General features: G+C 38.1%; 3 protein-coding genes across 3 annotated transcripts; 1 reads left to right on the top strand and 2 right to left on the bottom strand.

Moving 5' to 3' along the window:
• Positions 1 to 9353: 9353 nt before the first annotated feature.
• Positions 9354 to 10083, bottom strand: LOC122275016 (cysteine proteinase inhibitor 5). Its single transcript, XM_043083918.1, has one exon. It carries the CDS (start codon positions 10074 to 10076, stop codon positions 9510 to 9512), a length of 567 nt encoding a protein of 188 aa, XP_042939852.1. The 5' UTR covers positions 10077 to 10083; the 3' UTR covers positions 9354 to 9509.
• A 1159-nt stretch (positions 10084 to 11242) lies between these two features.
• Positions 11243 to 14285, bottom strand: LOC122277676 (tonoplast dicarboxylate transporter). Its single transcript, XM_043087766.1, has 6 exons — positions 13711 to 14285; positions 12644 to 13121; positions 12504 to 12547; positions 12325 to 12420; positions 11698 to 12211; positions 11243 to 11584 (listed from the first exon to the last, which is right to left on the bottom strand). The coding sequence occupies exons 1-6, from the start codon at positions 14128 to 14130 to the stop codon at positions 11547 to 11549; spliced, it is 1590 nt and encodes a 529-aa protein (XP_042943700.1). The 5' UTR covers positions 14131 to 14285; the 3' UTR covers positions 11243 to 11546.
• Positions 14286 to 16113: 1828 nt separating this feature from the next.
• Positions 16114 to 18632, top strand: LOC122276801. Its single transcript, XM_043086705.1, has 4 exons — positions 16114 to 17089; positions 17134 to 17280; positions 17395 to 17468; positions 17556 to 18632. The coding sequence occupies exons 1-4, from the start codon at positions 16114 to 16116 to the stop codon at positions 18630 to 18632; spliced, it is 2274 nt and encodes a 757-aa protein (XP_042942639.1).
• The last annotated feature ends 406 nt before the right edge of the window (positions 18633 to 19038 follow it).

Below are 19038 nucleotides of genomic sequence, written 5' to 3'. Positions count from 1 at the left end.
ATTATAGAAATAATCAAAAGAGTGACAAACACCCATTTCCATAAGAAGCTCCAGAGACAAATCTGAATGTCTTTAAAGAAATAGGCCTTGTCCAAAATGCAGTTGCAGCACATAGTCTAGAGACTATATTGACTAGATATATGACACAAAACTTATACTCACAACCACCTGACTCAGACATAGACTAAATAGATTATCTCTGACAGGTAATAAGCCTTGTCTACAATGCGCGTGACTCAGGTACGAAACTAATCAATATGTCTCAATACATAAAGTATGTCATGTCCAAAATGTGCGTGACTCAGGCATGAGACCAAACATAATGTCTCATTACATAAACAATCGTCTTGTCTAAAATGCGCGTGACTTAGGCATGAAACTAATAAAAATGTCTCAATACATAAAGTATAACATGTCCAAAATACACGTGACTCAGACATACATTGACATGGATATATTTAAAACAGAATATGGGCATAAACAATATAAGCAAACATTCAATGATCACAGAACTCCCACTAACTAATTACAATAGAAGACTCTAACAATTCCAAATGAGTTACATGTTCCTTAAACAGTTTTGGAGCTAAACCTTTAGTTAGTGGGTCAGCTAACATGTGTTCTGTGGAAACATACTCAACACAAATACAAGACTCGGCTATTTTCTCTCTAACAAACAAATACTTAATTTCAATATGTTTGGAACGAGAAGAGATCCTGGTATTTCGAGAGAAAGTAACTACTGCAGAATTGTCACAAAATATCTTCAGCAGCCTCGAAATGGTGTTCACAACACCTAGCCCCAAGATAAAGTTCCACAACTATATAGTCTGACATGTAACCTCATAACAAGTTACGTACTCTGCCTCCATTGTAGAGGAAGCTGTAAGTGTCTGTTTGACACTTTTCCAAAAAACAGTTCCTCCTGCCATCATAAAAACATAACTAGAAGTGAATTTTCTATCATCTAAACAACCTGCAAAATGGACATCAGAATATCCAACTATATTAAGAATGTCAGATCGCTGATATGTAAGCACTAGATCTTTAGTGCCTTGCAAGTACCTAAATACTTTCTTTGCAGCTTTCCAGTGAGCCAAACCAGGATCACTCAAGTATCTTCCAAGTACACCAACAACATAAGTAATATCAGGTCATGTACATATTTAAGCATACATCAAACTGCCCACAATTGATGAATAGGGAATCATTTGCATTTGAGTCCTCTCATTATCATTCTAAGAGTATTAAGACTTAGAAAACTTATCACCTTTTACAATATGTGCGTTCTGAGGAGAACAAGAATGCATATTAAACCTACTTAGAACTCGATTTATGTAAGTTTTCTGAAACAATCCAAGAATGTCTTTAGTTCTCTCACTAAAAATCTAGATGTCCAAAACATAAAAGGTCTCACCAAGATCTTTCATATCAAAATGAGATGACAACATGCGTTTTGTCTCAAACAGAAGCTCAATGTCATTTGTGGCGAGTAATATATCATCAACATAAAGAACAAGAAAGATATACTTACTCCCACTGATCCTTAAATATATGCATTAATTAACAAGATTCTCTTTAAAATCACAAGAGGTAACATTAAGCCCATAAATGCTTCTCTTCAAACTTCAGGTACCATTGTCTCCATGCTTGCTTAAGCCCATAAATGGACTTATTAAGCTTACATACCATGTGTTCCTTTTCTTCCACTTGAAAACCATCTGGTTGCTTCATGTACACATCCTCAAATAGATGTCCATTAAGAAAAGTTGTTTTGACATCCATTTGATGCAGCTCGAGATCAAAATGAACTACCAATGCCATAATAATCCGAAAAGAATTTTTGATAGAAACATGCGAGATAGTGTCTTTATAATCAATGCCTTTTCTTTGGTTAAAACTCTTAGCAACAAGCCTAGTTTTATAACTTTCTACTTGACCTTCAGAATTATACTTGGTCTTAAAAACCTATTTGCAACCAATTGGCCTATAGACACATAGTAGTTCAACTAAGTCCCATACACCGTTTCGACACATCGATGCCATCTCATCATGCATAGCATCCATCCAATATGAAGATTGAGGACTATCAATGGCCTCCTTAAAAGAGGTTGGATCAAGAGACATACTAGTATTAAACTCATACTCCTGCAAATAGACAATATAATCATCAGAAATTGCTGGTGTACGACTTCTTTGTGATATCCTCAAAACAATATCATTTGTTCTCATATCAATATCAGCTATAGTGTCAACAATATGGTCTTGGACAACAGTACTGGTTTCCTCTGTCAATGGTGGTGCAGCCACTGATGGGGAAGTAACCTGAATAGGTATAACAACACGCTCCTCCCTAAATACAACTTCACGTGTTGCTGAACTCTCACTGTCACTAACATTCTCGAAGAAGATGGCTCGATCAGATTCAATAATTCTACTAACATTAGAAGGGCAATAGAATCTAGAGCCTCTTGATCCCACACAATAGCCAACAAAATAACCAGTAATGGTCTTAGGATCAAGTTTCTTTTGATGAGGATTATAAGGGCTTATTTCCGCTTTACAACCCCAAACACGGAAATGATGCAAGCTAAGTCTCTTACCTGACCATAACTCATATGGAGTTTTAGGAACTGATTTACTTGGCACTTGATTCAAAACATATGTAGCAGTTTTCAAAGTCTCACCCCACAAAAATTCAGGCAAAGTGGAATGATTAAGCATACACCGCACCATATCCATAAGAGTACGATTTCTTCTTTCTGCAATATCATTCTATTCAGGAGTTTCAAGCATTGTGTACTGAGCCTTGATACCACATGCCTCGAGAAATCTAGCAAAATGTCCAGGATTTCTACCAGTTTCATCATATCTCCCATAAAACTCACCTCCTCTATCTGATCTTACCGCTTTGATTTTCTTATTTTTCTAGAGTTCCAAAGCAGCCTTGAAAGTTTTAAAGCTTCTAATAAGTTTGATTTTTCTTGAATGAGCTCAATACAACCATAACGAGAATAATCATCAATAAAGGTAATGAAGTATCTATAATTTCCCAAAGCGGCAGGTGAAATGAGACCACAAATATCAGTATGAATTAAATCTAGAATATCCTGACTTCTACTAATCTTTTGTTTTCTAGTTTTTGCTGGAAGTTTCCCTTTGATACAAGCAACACAAGTTTCAAAATCAGAAAAATCTAAGTCAACTAGAATGTCATCTTTAATCAACCTTTCCATTCTTTCTCTAGAAATATGACCTAACCTTCTGTGCCACAACATGGAAGAATTCTTATTGGATCTAGTACGTTTAGAGTCAACTACAGTATTCACAACACTAGAAGAAGCAGGATTTAAAGCAGAAAGTAAGTCAATTTTATATAAACCATCATACAAGGTAGAAGTACCAACTATAACATAGTCATAAAAGATTGTAGCTTTTCTATTTCCAAAATGAAAAACATATCCACATCTGTTGAAAACAGACACAGAGATTAGATTTCTTCTAATGGAAGGTATAAAAGCAGTATCAAACAAGTTCAAAACATGTTTAGAAGCCAAAATAAGTCTGATTGTACCAATGTGTTCAACTTTAACCTTCATCCCATTGCCCATATTTACTACTAACTCAATGTCATTTGGTCTTCTACGATTCCTTAGTTCCTGCAAAGAATTTGTAGTGTGAATGATTGCACCAGTATCTAGCCACCAAGTATCTGGAGGTACATCGATTGGATTAGACTCAAAACACACTAGTAGCAAACGTGTACCTTTCTTATCTAACCAAGCCTTAAATCTCCTACAATCAATCCTCCTATGCCCAAACAAATGACAAAAGTTGCACTTTCCCTTAAAAATTTCCTTTTTAGGCCCACTTGGAACACTCATACTAGCTTGTTGAGAAGGTTTCCCATATTTCTTCACCTTACGGAAATTGCTACTATTACTCTTGAAGAACCTCTTCTTCCCTTTATCAACAGTTACCATGAAAGCAGCATGAGATTTGGTATTTTTCATTATCTCCTCTTCTTGAGTTACAATAACTATCATTTCACTCAAGCTCCATTCATCTTTGTGAGCATTATAAGTGGTATTTAGTGCATCAAACTGAGGTGACAAAGATTCAAGCACTTACCATACAAGAAAGTTATCTGCTAACTCAACTTTCATTCCTTTGAGTTTGTTAAAGAAATGAGTAAGCTTCATGATGTGCTCTCAGACTCCACTAGCTCCATCATAGGTTGTGGTAGTAAGAAGTTTCATCAAAATTCTCTTTTCTGCCTTGTCAAACTTAGTAAATTTCTTCCCAACGGCATCAAGATATTCTTTAGCACTATCAGTATCAGTTATGCTCTGCCTGATAGACTTGTCAATAGTATACTTCAAAATCATGAGACAAGTCTTATTAGAATGCACCTATTGCTCATAACGAGTATTTTCAGCCACAAAACTTTCAGTAGTGGGTTCAACAGGCACATCGATTCTCAAAGCCAAATCCAAATTCATAATAACCAAATTAATAGTGAGAGACTCATACCAATCCTCATAATTGGTTCCCGTCAGACTCTTAATGGTAGATAAAGAAAGAGATATAGCCGCATTGCCATAAGCTGAGGAAAATATAATAAAAAAATATTATGCATGTGGAACAAGAAACATGCACCCATAAATGTATCAAGGCAATCTTATATCCATGCTAGAGTCTTATTTAAAATAGACTTTTACGTACTATGTTAGAGCCCAAGATACATCAAAAGACTCTTATGCATGATAAGCAAAATAATTAAATATAGTGACTTAAAATGACCCGCTACCAAGAGGATAGGACTAGGCCACCAAGTGCCAAGCACTTAACTATTATTTTTATCATCCTAAGCATCCTACCAAATAATGATTTGCTAACAGGGCAAATTCACTATTTGTATAGATCTTAGTACAATATCATTAAGTGGAAGCATGATCAATAATAACAATTCCGATAATTTGTTATTATTAGTCCCATGGGAGATGGGTACATAGCAACTTCAAAGCATCGGTATTACAACAAAATGACATGATATAAGATCATTCATTACCACAATAAAATTATATAAAAATAAAATAAAATAGTACAACAGTACTATTATACTACATTTGAACCAAAAAAATTCTTCTTTTTTTTTTTTATAATTTTTTAACCTTTTTTTTTTTTTTTTATAATCGGTCAAACTAGGTCAAATTGGGCGGTCAAAACTAGGTCAAATTGGGTGGTCAAGTTTAGTCAAATCTGATAGTCAAACTTGGTCAATCAGCCCATATTAATTCATTGTCCCATACGTATGGGCTTTGCCCATATTTATTTTTCTCAAAACTACTCTTTTATGACAAGGGTCTAAACAACATATGGGCCAGACCATTATAAAAACCCAATTCAAAATAGAAAAGGACCCAAATTTAAAACCAAGCCCATAACTTGAATTAAACTCTACCAAGATAATTAACTCTTATGACTCGAGTTACTGTAGTGAAAAAATAACTCCAGCACTACAACTATTCCAGCCACTGGTTCGCCCAATCGAACCATTTTTTTCGGCCGATCTAGATGAGGGGACGCCAATGAGGACATTTTCGGCATCCTCCCATGTCTCCAGTAGTCCACTTTAGTTAAGAAGGCGAGAATACAAAAAAAGAAAAAAAAATTGGCCACAAAAAGTGGCGATTTTTTACATTTATGGTGAGCTACACACCGACATTGACAAAAGAAAACTCAAAAATGAAATTTTTGATTACCCAAGAACTCCAAAAACAAGAAAAGATGAACTTGAGTGATAAAAAAAAATACAAATACAAAAAACAAATATTTCACAAAACAAGAACTTGAAATCACAAATCTGACAAGTTCGGCTCTGATACCACTTGTTGGAGTTTTGAATAAACTCGAGATTACTAAGATCTTTTGTCAAATATGTGAAGAAAATTAACAGGAAAACATACCCCCAATCACTTGTGATAGATTTTCCATGGAACTTTAAAGTTCCTGTTGAAGAGAAGAGAAAGTTTGTTTTCTATGAAGCAAGCTACTCTCTACCCCTTTGTCTGTATGTCAATCAATACGTGTTTAAGCCCCCTTATTTTCAAAAAGATGAGAAAAGGGCCAGTTGAAAACAAATAGAACTCAATGGGCTAGTTCTATTTTGATATGAAAGATCTTGGTGAGACCTCTTATGTTTTGGGCATCTAGATTTTTCGTGAGAGAACTAAAGGCGTTCTTGGATTGTCTTAGAAAACCTACATTAATCGAGTTCTAAGTAGGTTTAATATCCATTCTTGCTCTCCTGGGAAAGCACCTATTGTAAAAGGTGATAAGTTTTCTAAGTCTCAATGCCCTCAGAAGGATAATGAGAGGACTCAAATGCAAACGATTCCCTATTCATCAGTTATGGGCAGTTTGATGTATGCTCAAGTATGCACACGACCTGATATTGCTTATGTTGTTGGTGTACTTGGAAGATACTTGAGTGATCTTGGTTTGGCTCACTGGAAAATTGTAAAGAAAGTACTTAGGTACTTGCAAGGCACTAAAGATCTAGTGCTTACATATCAACGATCTGACATTCTCGATATAGTTGGATATTCTGCTGCCGATTTTGTAGTTTGTTTAGATGACAGGAAATCCACTTCTGGTTATATTTTTATGATGACAGGAGGAAATGTTTCTTAGAAAAGTGTCAAACAGACACTTACGGCTTCCTCTACATGGAGGCAGAGTACGTAGCTTGTTATGAGGCTACATTTCAGGCTATATGGTTGCGGAACTTTATCTTGGAGCTAGGTATTGTGAACACCATTTCGATGCCGCTGAAGATATTTTGTGACAATTCTGCAGCACTTGCTTTCTCTCAAAAAAGGAGCTCTTCTCGTTCCAAACATATTGATATTAAGTATTTGTTTGTTAGAGAGAAAATAGCCGAGTCTTGTTTTTGTGTTGAGTATATTTCCACAGAACACATGTTAGCTGACCCACTAAAGGTTTAGCTCAAAAACTGTTTCAGGAGCATGTGACTCATTTAGGATTGTTAGAGTCTTCTATTGTAATTAGTTAGTGGGAGTTCTGTGATCATTGAATATTTGTTTATATTGTTTATGCTCATATTCTGTTTTAAATATATCCATGTTAATGTATGTCTGAGTCATGCGCATTTTGGACATGGCGTACTTTATGTATTAAGACATTTTGATTAGTTTCATGCGTGAGTCACACGCATTTTGGACAAGGCGATTGTTTATGTAATGAGACATTACGTTTGGTCTCATTCCTGAGTCACGCACATTTTGGACAAGACATACTTTATGTACTGAGACATATTGATTAGTCTCGTATCTGAGTCACGCGCATTGTGGACAAGGCTTATTACCAATCAGAGATAATCTATTTAGTCTATGTCTGAGTCAAGTGGTTGTGAGTATAAATTTGATGTCATATATTCTTTCAATATAGTCACTAGACTAAGTGCTGCAACTACATTTTGGACAAGACATATTGCTTTAAAGATATTCAGATTTGTCTTTGAGGCTTCTTATGGGAATGAGTGTTTGTCATTCTTTTGGTTATTTCCATAATGTACTTGCATCTCATTGGCCTGAGTTACGTGATTGCAATTATTAGCCATGTGTCGTATACCCTGTCGGTGTTTCGTTAATTAGCTTGTACTTGAAGGCACATTTTGAACAAGGTTTTTCGATTATGAGATGCTTGTTTGCGTTTATGTTGTGATTAATCATAATGATGTCTAAGTGGGAGATTGTTGTATTTATTTATAATGGACTAGCATTATAGTTTAATCATTAAGCCCATAATGGGATGGGCCTTTTTATAGACACATGGAGACCTCTACTCTCACCCCAATTAAATAGAACTAACCTATTAAGTTTTATTTGTGTTCAACTGGCCCTTTTCTCATCTCTTTAAAAATAAGGGGGTTTAGACACGGATTGATTGACATACAGACAAAAGGGTAGAGAGTAGCTTGCTCCATAGAAAACAAACTTTCTCTTCTCTTCAACAAGAACTTTAAAGTTTTATAAAAAATCCATCACAAATAATTAGAAGTATGTTTTTTTGTTAATTTTCTTCACAAATTTAATAAAAGATCTTGGTGATCTCGAGTTTATTCAAAACTCCTACAAGTTACGGATTCTTGGAGTCTTGAGTATAGAATGCATGTGGGTTCGTGAGCTAATAAGCTAATACTGAAATGGCCTTCTTGAGCTCAAACCTTTGTGGCCCATTACGTCGAAGAAACGTCCAAGGAACAAGCCCTCAAGGAAAGTTGAAAAATTGTGTCTCAGGGTGAGAATGCATTGCAGGAGTCAAGGGATGGAAACGCTCTCTGTTTCATTCCGAAAATGGTTTAACACCTGTGCACCGCCCCCGGGGGGGGGGGGGGGGGGGGGGGGGGGGGGGGGGGGGGGGGGGCGGGCGGCGTGTTTTACCAGAAACCATCTAGAATTTGCTTAATAATAACATGCTCTTTCAAGCGTGTTAGTGAAGGGAAAAGGAAATGCTTAACCATAGAAAGAAAATCAAGGGGTGAAAAACAGAGGATATATACATGGCACGAAAATTGTCAGTAGCACCTAGCTAGTCTCGACTCTCACGTTAAGAGCATTACTCTTAATGGATTTGCACCCGTTTAATTTTAGTGATTAGAGTGAATATATCGGTCATAATAAAAATTCTTTTTTTTTTTTTAATTCTCGGACATAAACTCTAAAAATTCCTTCGAGACAGAAGTTTGTAGGCCTCACCCTTGACCACTCCCTCTCTCTCAACCCCAGGTCAGCCTTGACTCCCTATTGTACTGGGGTCAGCCAGCGAACGCTTAATTCTCCACGCTTCTTCGCGTGCGGGTCGGTCATTGATGTTACAAATCATCTTCCACTCGTAATGTAGTGCCTTTGCTTGCCGAAAGAGGAAGGAAGAAGCAAATGGAAATAAAGTAAAGTATTCGTTCCAACTCTTCACTCACATTGATTTTGGTATGAAAGCAAGCGTTTGATGTGAATGACCAGCGTTGCCTGGAGCTACAGTATTTATACACCGTTAATGGGATGTAAAAGTTAAACCCCGATCATTAAGAAATCCTCTAAACATTAGGACCTGATCTTTATAAACATCATATTATGCGGCTTAAGTGAGCAAGGTATAAACATAGAGGCATTTATGCAACGGAGATTCAAACCTTCTCCCTCTTTCTCATCGAAGGGATTGAATTTGAGGAACTCCTGCCCATTTAAAAAAAAAAAAAACAACCAAATTCGATATTGATATATAAATAAATAAAAACAATAACTGAAATCAAAGATAACAAATCCATATACCAACAAAAAACTTCACTTCATGTATAAGATTTATTCTCCATATCCAATCGGTAATCAAGCAACCAAAGATCGATCGATGTTACATTAACACAAAGCTAAAACCACCCACCACCCAACTTCACAAAGTACTCGATGGTACATAATATCGGTCCTTCAAGCTTCCACAGGCGTGAAAGAGGTGAGCTTTTTAAAATTCTCCCAGGGTTTCTCCCACACAATAGCCTGATAGTTCTTGGTCACGCCCCCGTCCTTTGCCACCACGACAAGACGGTAGTTCGTGCCGGAAACGACCTGGGTCTCGCCCTTGACCACATTCTGGAACTTCAGGCTTGCACTGGACGCCTTGTTGTACTCGGACACGGCGAACTCCCCGATCTCCTTCACGTGCGGATCTTTGACGTTCTTAATCGGCTGCCACCCACCAACAAGCGGCCCTCTGGGGCCCGCCGCGGTGGAGAAGATGGGGAGGAAGAGAAAGGTAACAAGGTAAAAGAACTGGGCTTTCATTGTAACCGTCGAATTTTCTGTAACGGGTTGTGCAGGGCAAGTCGTGAGGGGTGAAAGGTTGCTTGATTGGGTATATATAGGGGTCGCTGGACGAGGATAACGGCTATCTGTAGGGTGGGGAATTTTGGTCACGCAGGGATAAGGTTTTGGGCTTGGAGTTTTGGGAGTTACGGTTTTGGGAGCAGTAGCGCTTAACCATGAATGCACCGACATGTGTTGCGTGGAGGAGACGTGGAGAGCGCCGTGTGTTTTGGACGCGGTGGGGTCTTTGGCGGATCTACAGCCGTTGATTTTGATAAAGATAGAGAGTGGTCTACATTACACACGTCAGCGGTTGATGAACTTGAGATGTGGGTAATGTGCGGCCGGGTTTGGAAATTGAAAGTCTTTCATTTCGGACACTCGAATTACAGACAATCCATGAGACGGATGTCATAGACTTCGTAGGAACTATGTTCTGTTAGCTGTAATCCACCCAATCAAGCAAAAATTTAAAATAATAATATAACATGTCCGTGGCATAATTAACAATAATTTTTTAATTATATATAAATATAAAATAATTATGAATGTATAAAAGGATTGTGTTTGGATAGGGGAATCTAAATTTGGATTTGTATTTAAATTTTAAATCTAGAATTTGAAAAGAAATTGAAAGCTTGTTTAGATTTTGTACAAATCCAAATCCATATTTTAAATATAATCCAAATTGGGTTTTAAAATCAAAAACCAAAATCTAAATCCTCATCCCTAAATTTGTTAATTCTTTAAATATGATTAACTTAAAATTTTAAGATAAACGATAATTTTACAGGAGAGATTGAGTAATGAGATAAGGTTTAAAATCACAGGCATATATAATCCATATTTTTTCACTTGAGGAAAGGAATAGGAAAAATTATTTTTCCAATATAATAAAAATTTATTCACTTGGTCCAAAACTCTGAACTTCCGTGACCTCTCAAATCGCCGGAGACAGGTGCTATTGAGTCATTTCCAACCACATTTTGAACGGAAATAATAGCGAGTTTTGTCCCGTAGGGCGTTAAGAGATTACGTATTTGATAAGTAACGCGTTATAAAGTGACTATCAGCCCAATTTTGTTGAAAACGTAACCGTGTTGTTTTGGTGTTGTACAATTTAATTAGTACGTGGTTTTTTATTTTTTTATAAAAATAAATTTATAAATTGATATAATTTTATATAATATGTTAAATTTATTTTATAATAAAAATATATTTAAAATTTAAAATATCACGTCAATTTATAAATTTAATTTTAAAATATATTCAATGAATTCTTGAGTTTTTATTATCAATTTTACCGTTCATGTATTTTATTTTATTTTTTAACAATATACCTTATAGTAAATACTGGATGGCCCGCTAGCAAAATCCTATAATTTTATAAAATGGCTTTAATTATAGACATGACACATGTCTATTTACCAATTTTGCATATTGCATGAGAAAAATGTACAACACACCCCAAAGAAATTCAATAACATCATGCCCACCTACCTTTCGTTTTTTTTCTTTTTTTATTATTATTGAATCATGATATTTTTTCCTAGTGACTATACAAGTAGCCTTCATTTGCCAAGGGGATGGCAAAAATTGGTTCCATGGGCAGGCCCCCCGAGAATTTGCAGGAAATTGCAACCACATTTGAGAATTTGTCTGTTACAAAACGTATTTATTTACCCCAAAAACATAAACTCCTGCAATAGAAATAAGAAGTCATGAATCAGCCACAAACCCAGATCAATTTAATCGTTTTAACCAGCTAAAAGAGATCAAAGAGTTAGCGGATGAAAGGAAGAGGATTAATTACCAAGCGTAGGCATCAGAATGGACAGTGCAGCAATTGCTGCAATCTTAAGTGGCAATCCAGTCTTGATCATATCCTTTAATTCAATGTATCCAGTCGCAAAGCCAACAACATTTGATGGAGTTGCCGTGGGAAGTAGGAAAGCAAGCTGCGCTCCAATGGCTCCAGGAATCATGAGATGGAGTGGGTGCACGTGCATAGTTTTGGATATTTGGGCAAGAAGAGGGACTACCATTGTGGTAGTGGCGTTGTTGGATGTGATTAACTCTGTCAAGATACTGCTAACAAGACAGACAGCTGGGGCAATGGCTAAGTATGGAACTTTCTCTAAGAAATCTAGGGTTTTTGATAGCATTTCAGCGAGGCCACTAGACTGGACTCCATCTGCTATGGCAAACCCAGCTCCTAGAAGCAGAATAAGGTCCCATGGTAGCTTCTTGCATTTGTTCCAGTCCATCAGCTTCTCTCCCTTTTGCTTCTTGCTTGGAATTATGAACAACAAAGTTGCCATCATCACCTGCATAATTAAGAGTCAACTTCTGAGGAATAAATTTTGTTCTAAGGGAAGAAAAGCCAATCGAAAAGCTGTTGATGTTTTGTAAATTGTAGTTATTGAGTTGGGATTCTCACACTAACTGTTCCATCACCAACGCGGCCATTGAAAAGAGCTCCCCAACCAGGAATGTCCTCTGTTATGCTTCTTGTCATCCACAAAACTATCAGCATCTGCACCAACCTATTATGTTAATCTAAAAGCTATTCCTCGTATTATTATTCTAGTCTATACATTACAATGCTTGGCGACGCACCCCAAACACAGTCAGCACCATCTTCTCGGCAAACGCCATTGGACCTGCTCCAATCAGAGTAAAGATCACAACTTGATCAAGTTTATATAATGGTATAGTATCGGTAGTTCTAGAGGGTTGTTTTCACTTTTCAGTCTTACCCAACAGTTCAAGCTCCCTCTTCAAATGGGCTTTATCCAAATAAGCAGAGAGAACCTGCCCTGAATCCCTTGTGCAATAGAACAAACAAAGTATACCCCACAACGCAAAAAAGATCAACAAAGCCAAAGGGAATCCAAAAAAGAACCATTGGCTGAAGCTGATAGGCTGTTCGTGAGGGAACATGCTCTTCCACAAGCCCGCCAATATGAGATTGACACCAGTCCCAGTAAGGGTGCTCATCCCTCCCAGGGGAGTAGAGTACACCACCCCAAGAATCACTGCCCTACAGAACTTATTCTCAGCGTTGGATTGAGTAGGGCCCGTGGGCACGTGCTGTAGGATTCCGGTGGCCACCGGCATCATCATCACTGCCGCCGCCACGTTGTGCATCCACATGCTTACGAAGGCTGTGGTGGCGCATATCCCCAGAAGTAGGAGTGGAGGATTCAATGGATCTCCACAAAATATGATCGTTATCTGTTTGTCCCCACGAGCAGAGACATGAATGGTGAGCCAAACTAATTCACTAGAAGCCTTTGTACGATAAAGTAGATGCTTCATGAATAAAGGAAATGACAAATTGTGGAAGTTCCAGAGCAGAGCAGGCAAGAGGTGATCAAATTTTAGAGAGAGATAAATTTGTTTCTTTTCTTTCCTTCGTCGTCTTCTTAGCTTTCTTGTTTTATAGAAGCCAAAGTCCTCGTATGACTAATAACATGTTGCTCTAAGAATCAAACTGAATTGAGGAATGATTACATAAATAAAGTGTTAAACTGGTATTATGCATTGTTTTCCTCTTTCTTATGATTTTTTGAGTTATTTTATGAAAAGCCAACGATTATTATAACGTTTCTTAGTATGGTGTTGACGAATGATGAGAACGATCTAAATCTGTTAACTATAGAACAGAAATTGACCCAGGAAAAGGAACACTTGTATAGCTATTTTCAGAAGAAATCCAGTAGAGACCATTCAAAAATACAAGTGGGTTAGAGAAAGCTAATAGGTAAAGAAGGGGAGGGAAAAAAAAAACAAAAAAAGGAATCAATGGTTGCTAGGAACTCACATTCAAGGCCAATCTTCTGTGAATGTTGTAATGCTCGACAGCAAGAGCAAGTATGAAGCTGCCTAAAACAAGGGCAATCACGTCGTCCATGTAAGAGTGCGCAACCTCATCGGCAGAGGAAATCCCAAAAAGTGGGAGGAGAAAGAGCGGGGACATGGAAGTCACGGGCATGGGCACGGCCCCAGTGAGCCACCAAGCAAAGACCCAGGCAAGAATGGCCACCATGTTGCGGCCGGCCACGGGGCCATCCAGCTTCACACATAGGCAAATGATGGCGGCCAGAAGGGGTCCGAGGATGATGAAGAAGTTTTTGGGCGTAAATATGGATGTTAGAGTGGAACGGAAACTTTGCCCCCTTTGGATCTCGTCATTAATGGGGAGAAGTGGGTTCTTGGGGTCATCGGAGATGGAATTAGCCATGTGATTACTGTTCTATTTCTGGAGGGAGGAAGAGAGAGATGGCTATTTACTTGGAATTGGTCCACTTGGATGATCGGTTCCTTTAAAATTTGGTGGGGAGAAGTAGAAGAGAAGTTCAATTTTCCGTTTTTTTAACTCGTGTAGTTTTGGATTAAGCAAATGAATGTGAATTATTGCTAAAGAGGTAAGGCCAACTTACGTATCCAACACAAAAATGTCATAGATTCCAACATATGCAGGTTGGTCCACACATGTTATTTTACTGTTTCCAACTACCGTCTCATGAGTCATGATTGGGATGGTTCAATCACGACTCATAATTGAACTATCGCAAAGGTTAGACGTCTTTATTTACTTATATATAATTCAACCTATACGTTTTTTATGACTAGATTTTATTCGGAATTATCTCACATTTTTTGATAATTCAATAATTATATCGTTACTGTACGTGCACTGTTCATTAGCAGCCATGTCAAACATATCCACTTAAGACTCCAAGTTCAAAAGCATCAATAATTTACCAATTATGTCATTCTCACGTTGTTTTGTATGGAAATTATGAGAAATACCATAAAATTTATAGTATAGAACACACCCAGTTGTCAAACTGGACCGAGGTAGCACTACCATAAAATTTATAAGCAATATATATATATATATATATATATATATATATTTGCTGGAACCTGGTTTTCCATTGCATGTGTCAATTGTTCGTAAGAGAAACGTGCGGATCAATAACAGGACCACCAACGAGAGGTCCATCAATAATTCACATGCGTCCAAACACGGTTCCCTTTAGTATCTTGTTAAAATGAAGAGCGAAATGCATATCTCATTCCAATGATTTCTTCAATAGAAAAATAAAAAATAAAAAATAATTATTTTTAACTAAAAAAATTAATAGATATTGGTTGAAGAGTAAATACAATCTGTCAACATTAGTATTTTAGAAATAAGTAATAACTGTAATTTAATATTCTATCGCTTTAATATCGTATGTTTTTGTAACAGTAATAGGAAATCTCTCAAGTTTTATAAGATTGAAGAGAGCGATTAAAATATGCATTAATTTAAGAAGTTGATCCATTTTTTTTAAAGCTAGCAAGTTTTTTCTTATAGGAATTGCTTTTTATTTTTTTAAGATTTGCACAAATCTCGTTCATTTGAACTTAATTTTGAGTTCATTTCAATTTGAAGTCCAACTATTAGAAGCGAGTTTTGTTATACATCAGCAATTATTCTCACTCCATACCCCCACACGGTTTTTTTAATGTTTTTATTTAAATGGTGAGACCCATCATCATCGAACAACTCATCTATCGACTACCCCTCCCTCTTTGACATCTCTCTCTTCGAGCTCCTAATGTGTTTTCATTTGTTTGTTAGTGATTGGGTGATTGTCACTTTAGGTGTGAGGTGTAAAATGAGTTAAGAGGCTAATGATCAGAATAATAATTCATTAGAAGCAGTAAAGACTACCTAAGATAACCTCCAAATTATAATAAAATAAAATAATTTTTCTATTTTTCCTCCGTTATAAAACTCCACTTTATGATTACAAACCATAAAAATGATACGGTTACGCATGAAGCCACACCACGTAGAAGCATGAGGGCTACTAAACCGAAAGTACAGCTGGCCGACTACGTAACTTGAATTGGCAAGCTGACTTTCTAATATTTTTTTCCATGCAGAGATGTTATTTTATTTCTTTTCCTTACGTTAAGATCGTTTACTTTCTTTATTGGAATTGTTTCTTTATTCAACCATTGTTTCCTTTTGATGTAAGTGGTTTATAACCAACGATGGGAATGGGCAATGGTTTTTTATGCCAGAAGTAATCAATAAAACGTGGTCTTCTCAATACTGTGAATTGAGTATTGGTCCCTCTGCACCTTGAGCAGAGAACTTGGGTGCTTATACCTATCAATCGGTATCAAGAGCCAGTTGATTTTTTTTTTTTCCTTCCCGCTGTCCATGGCTAATTCCGCAAAGACGAATAAGGTTCGCTTTGAGCAACTCGAAGAAGCTGTGTTGGAATTGCGCCGCGGCATGCAAGCTATGCAGGAGACGAGTGTGACCACCCAAACTCTTCTTCAAGAGTTGGCCTCCCGCTTTTCTAGTCGGGATTCAGATCGTCGCCGCAAGGCTTCGAAACAACATCCGCCCAAGGATAGTCCACCATCATCACCACATTCTACCAGCTCCAGGAGTTCCGGCACGGATGCATCTGCTGAAAGCGAGAACAATGGCTCTTGTTCCTCTCGAGCATCTGATACAGAAATCGATGAGGGTCGCACCACAGCTACGGACAAGAATTTACGCATGCATTCTCGCGTAAAGCTCGACTTCCCTCGTTTTGCAGGTGAAGATCCGACTGTTTGGCTTGACCGTGTTAAACAATATTTTGCTACTCAGGAAATTCAGGGCAAAAAGAAAGTGACGCTCGCTGCCTACCATCTCGAGGGCGAAGCCAAGCAATGGTGGCAATGGTACAACCGTTCTCATGACGGAAAGACCATCTCCTGGCACAAATTTGAGAAGGGAATCTTGTGCCGTTTTGGACCAATTGAAGACTATGACGAGGCGCTTAGCAAGATTAAACAAAAGGGCACTTTTCAGGAGTATCAACAGGAATTTGAGAAGCTGGCTAACCGAGTGATTGGTTGGCCAAAGAAAGCATTATTAGGTGCTTTTATGGGAGGATTAAAGGAAGATATTGCAATTGAGGTTCGTATGTTTCGGCCTAAGGGACTGAAGAATGTTATAGACCTGGCCAAACGCCAGGATGAGAAGCTACAGAGGGGCCGCAAGCCGTCTGGCAGTGTTTCTTCCAACAATCGCAGTATGGGCACTGCTAGTCCCACCAACACCACTACTCTGCTACTCACTACCAAGCCTACACCCGTGAATGCAATGAAACGTTTATCATTTGACGAGATGCGACTTCGACGTGAAAAAATCTCTGTTTTAACTGTGACGAGAAATTTGTTCCAGGACATCATTGTCAAGCTCAGTCATATTTCATTGAAGCTGAAAGTCCATTTGATGTAAAAAAGGATGATGAAGAAGAATTGCCGCCTACGGATATACCAACAGACTCACTTATTTCACTCCATGCATTGTTAGGGAGTATTGGCAATCGTACTATGCGGGTACGTGCTCTGATCAACGGGCAAGAAATTAACGCACTGATCGACGGAGGATCTAGCCATAACTTTATTAACTAAACGATGGTTAATCGATTGAATCTCGCAGTTACACCTATCACTCCATTTTACGTCCGAGTTGCTAGTGGGGAGAAACTCGCCTGTCAAGCTAAGTATGAGAAGGTACCTATTTGTATCCAAGGATTTTTCTTCGAGACGACGCTATTTGCCTTACCAATTTGGGGCCTGAACCTTGTTCTGGGCTATTAGTGGCTTGAAGGATTGGGTTGTGTGGTACATGATTATGCTCGTTGCTCTATGGAATTTGTTATTGGTAATCGAAAATTTATAATTCAGGCCGAACCCGTGGGTCCCTATATGGTTGTAGACGTTAATGCACTGCTGCTGGAATGGAAGCATGGTGCTAAGCTATTTTGCTTGGCTGCAATTAAGAGTGAGCCAGCACTTCCAGCGGATTCCACTCCAAATTTGAATCCAGAAATTCAGGCTATTTTATTGGAGCACCAGCAGGTATTGAACACTCCACAGGAATTGCCACCCTCGAGAACGTTTGACCATCGCATCTTGCTGAAAAATGAAGCCGCGCCCGTCAATGTAGCACCATATCGGTATGCCCACTTTCAGAAAAATGAAATTGAACGCCAAGTGGAGGAGATGCTATCTACAGGCTTGATCCGTCCCAGTACTAGCCCCTTTTCGTCCCCCATCCTGTTGGTTAAAAAAAAAAAAGATGAAACTTGGCGCTTTTGCACTAACTATCGAGCCTTGAATAAGGCGACTATCAAAGACCGTTTCCCAATTCCCACTATTGAGGATATGCTAGATGAGTTATTTGGCGCGACTTATTTTTCTAAACTAGATCTCCGAGCTGGCTACCATCAAATTCGGGTTCAGCCGGACGATGTCCATAAAACGGCTTTTCGCACCCATCATGGTCACTTTGAATATTTGGTGATGCCATTTAAGCTTTGCAATGCGCCTTCGACGTTTCAAGCCGCCATGAATTCAATTTTTAAGGTTCTTTTACGGCATTTTATTCTTGTATTTTTTTATGATATTTTGATTTACAGTAAAACTTGGCCGGATCATTTACGTCATCTTCGGACTACTCTTGGAATATTGGTCGAGCATTTCTTTTACATCAAACCTTCCAAGTGTATTTTTGGCCAACAGGAGGTAGAATACCTCGGTCACATTATTACACCAGCAGGTGTAACAATGGATTCTCGCAAGATTGATGCTATGCTCCACTGGCCTCAGCCCAAAAATATTACTGGACTACGGGGATTTCTCGGTCTCACAGGATACTACCGAAAATTTGTGTGAAACTATGGTCTCCTCGCAAGACCATTGACCTAGTTATTACGGAAAGGGCAATTCGCATGGAGTGAAGAGGCTGACCGTGCCTTTGCTTCCTTGAAGACCGCCATGACAACTACCCTTATTTTGGCACTTCCTAATTTCTCAAAAGACTTCATGATCGAAACAGATGCTTCTGGTTTAGGCGTGGGTGTAGTGCTTTCCCAAAACGGTCGGCCAATTGCTTTCCTTAGTAAGGCCATCAGACCAGCAAAGAAGTCTTGGTCCACCTATGAAAATGAGATGCTTGCAGTATTGGAGGCTATAAAATCTTGGCGACCTTACTTACTGGGCAGACGGTTCAAAATTTGTACAGACCAAAAAAGTCTTCGTCATCTCCTAGAACAGCGTATCACCACCCCAGAGCAATGAA

Source organism: Carya illinoinensis, chromosome 9, assembly GCF_018687715.1.
Source record: "Carya illinoinensis cultivar Pawnee chromosome 9, C.illinoinensisPawnee_v1, whole genome shotgun sequence".
NCBI classification, from domain to species: Eukaryota; Viridiplantae; Streptophyta; class Magnoliopsida; order Fagales; family Juglandaceae; genus Carya; species Carya illinoinensis.
This window is presented reverse-complemented; position numbering and strand designations above follow the sequence as displayed.

Excerpts from the sequence above, each read along its gene's own strand:
- LOC122277676 (XM_043087766.1), bottom strand. The coding sequence starts at position 14,130 with ATGGCTAATTCCATCTCCGATGACCCCAAGAACCCACTTCTCCCCATT. Across the intron at positions 13,122-13,710 it reads ACAGAAGATTGGCCTTGAAT|ATAACGATCATATTTTGTGG; the intron begins GTGAGTTCCTAG and ends GGGGACAAACAG. Across the intron at positions 12,421-12,503 it reads TGGTGCTGACTGTGTTTGGG|ATGCTGATAGTTTTGTGGAT; the intron begins GTGCGTCGCCAA and ends AGGTTGGTGCAG.
- LOC122275016 (XM_043083918.1), bottom strand. The coding sequence starts at position 10,076 with ATGTCGGTGCATTCATGGTTAAGCGCTACTGCTCCCAAAACCGTAACT.
- LOC122276801 (XM_043086705.1), top strand. The coding sequence starts at position 16,114 with ATGGCTAATTCCGCAAAGACGAATAAGGTTCGCTTTGAGCAACTCGAA. Across the intron at positions 17,090-17,133 it reads TGACGAGATGCGACTTCGAC|GACATCATTGTCAAGCTCAG; the intron begins GTGAAAAAATCT and ends AATTTGTTCCAG. Across the intron at positions 17,281-17,394 it reads GTTAGGGAGTATTGGCAATC|TTACACCTATCACTCCATTT; the intron begins GTACTATGCGGG and ends TGAATCTCGCAG.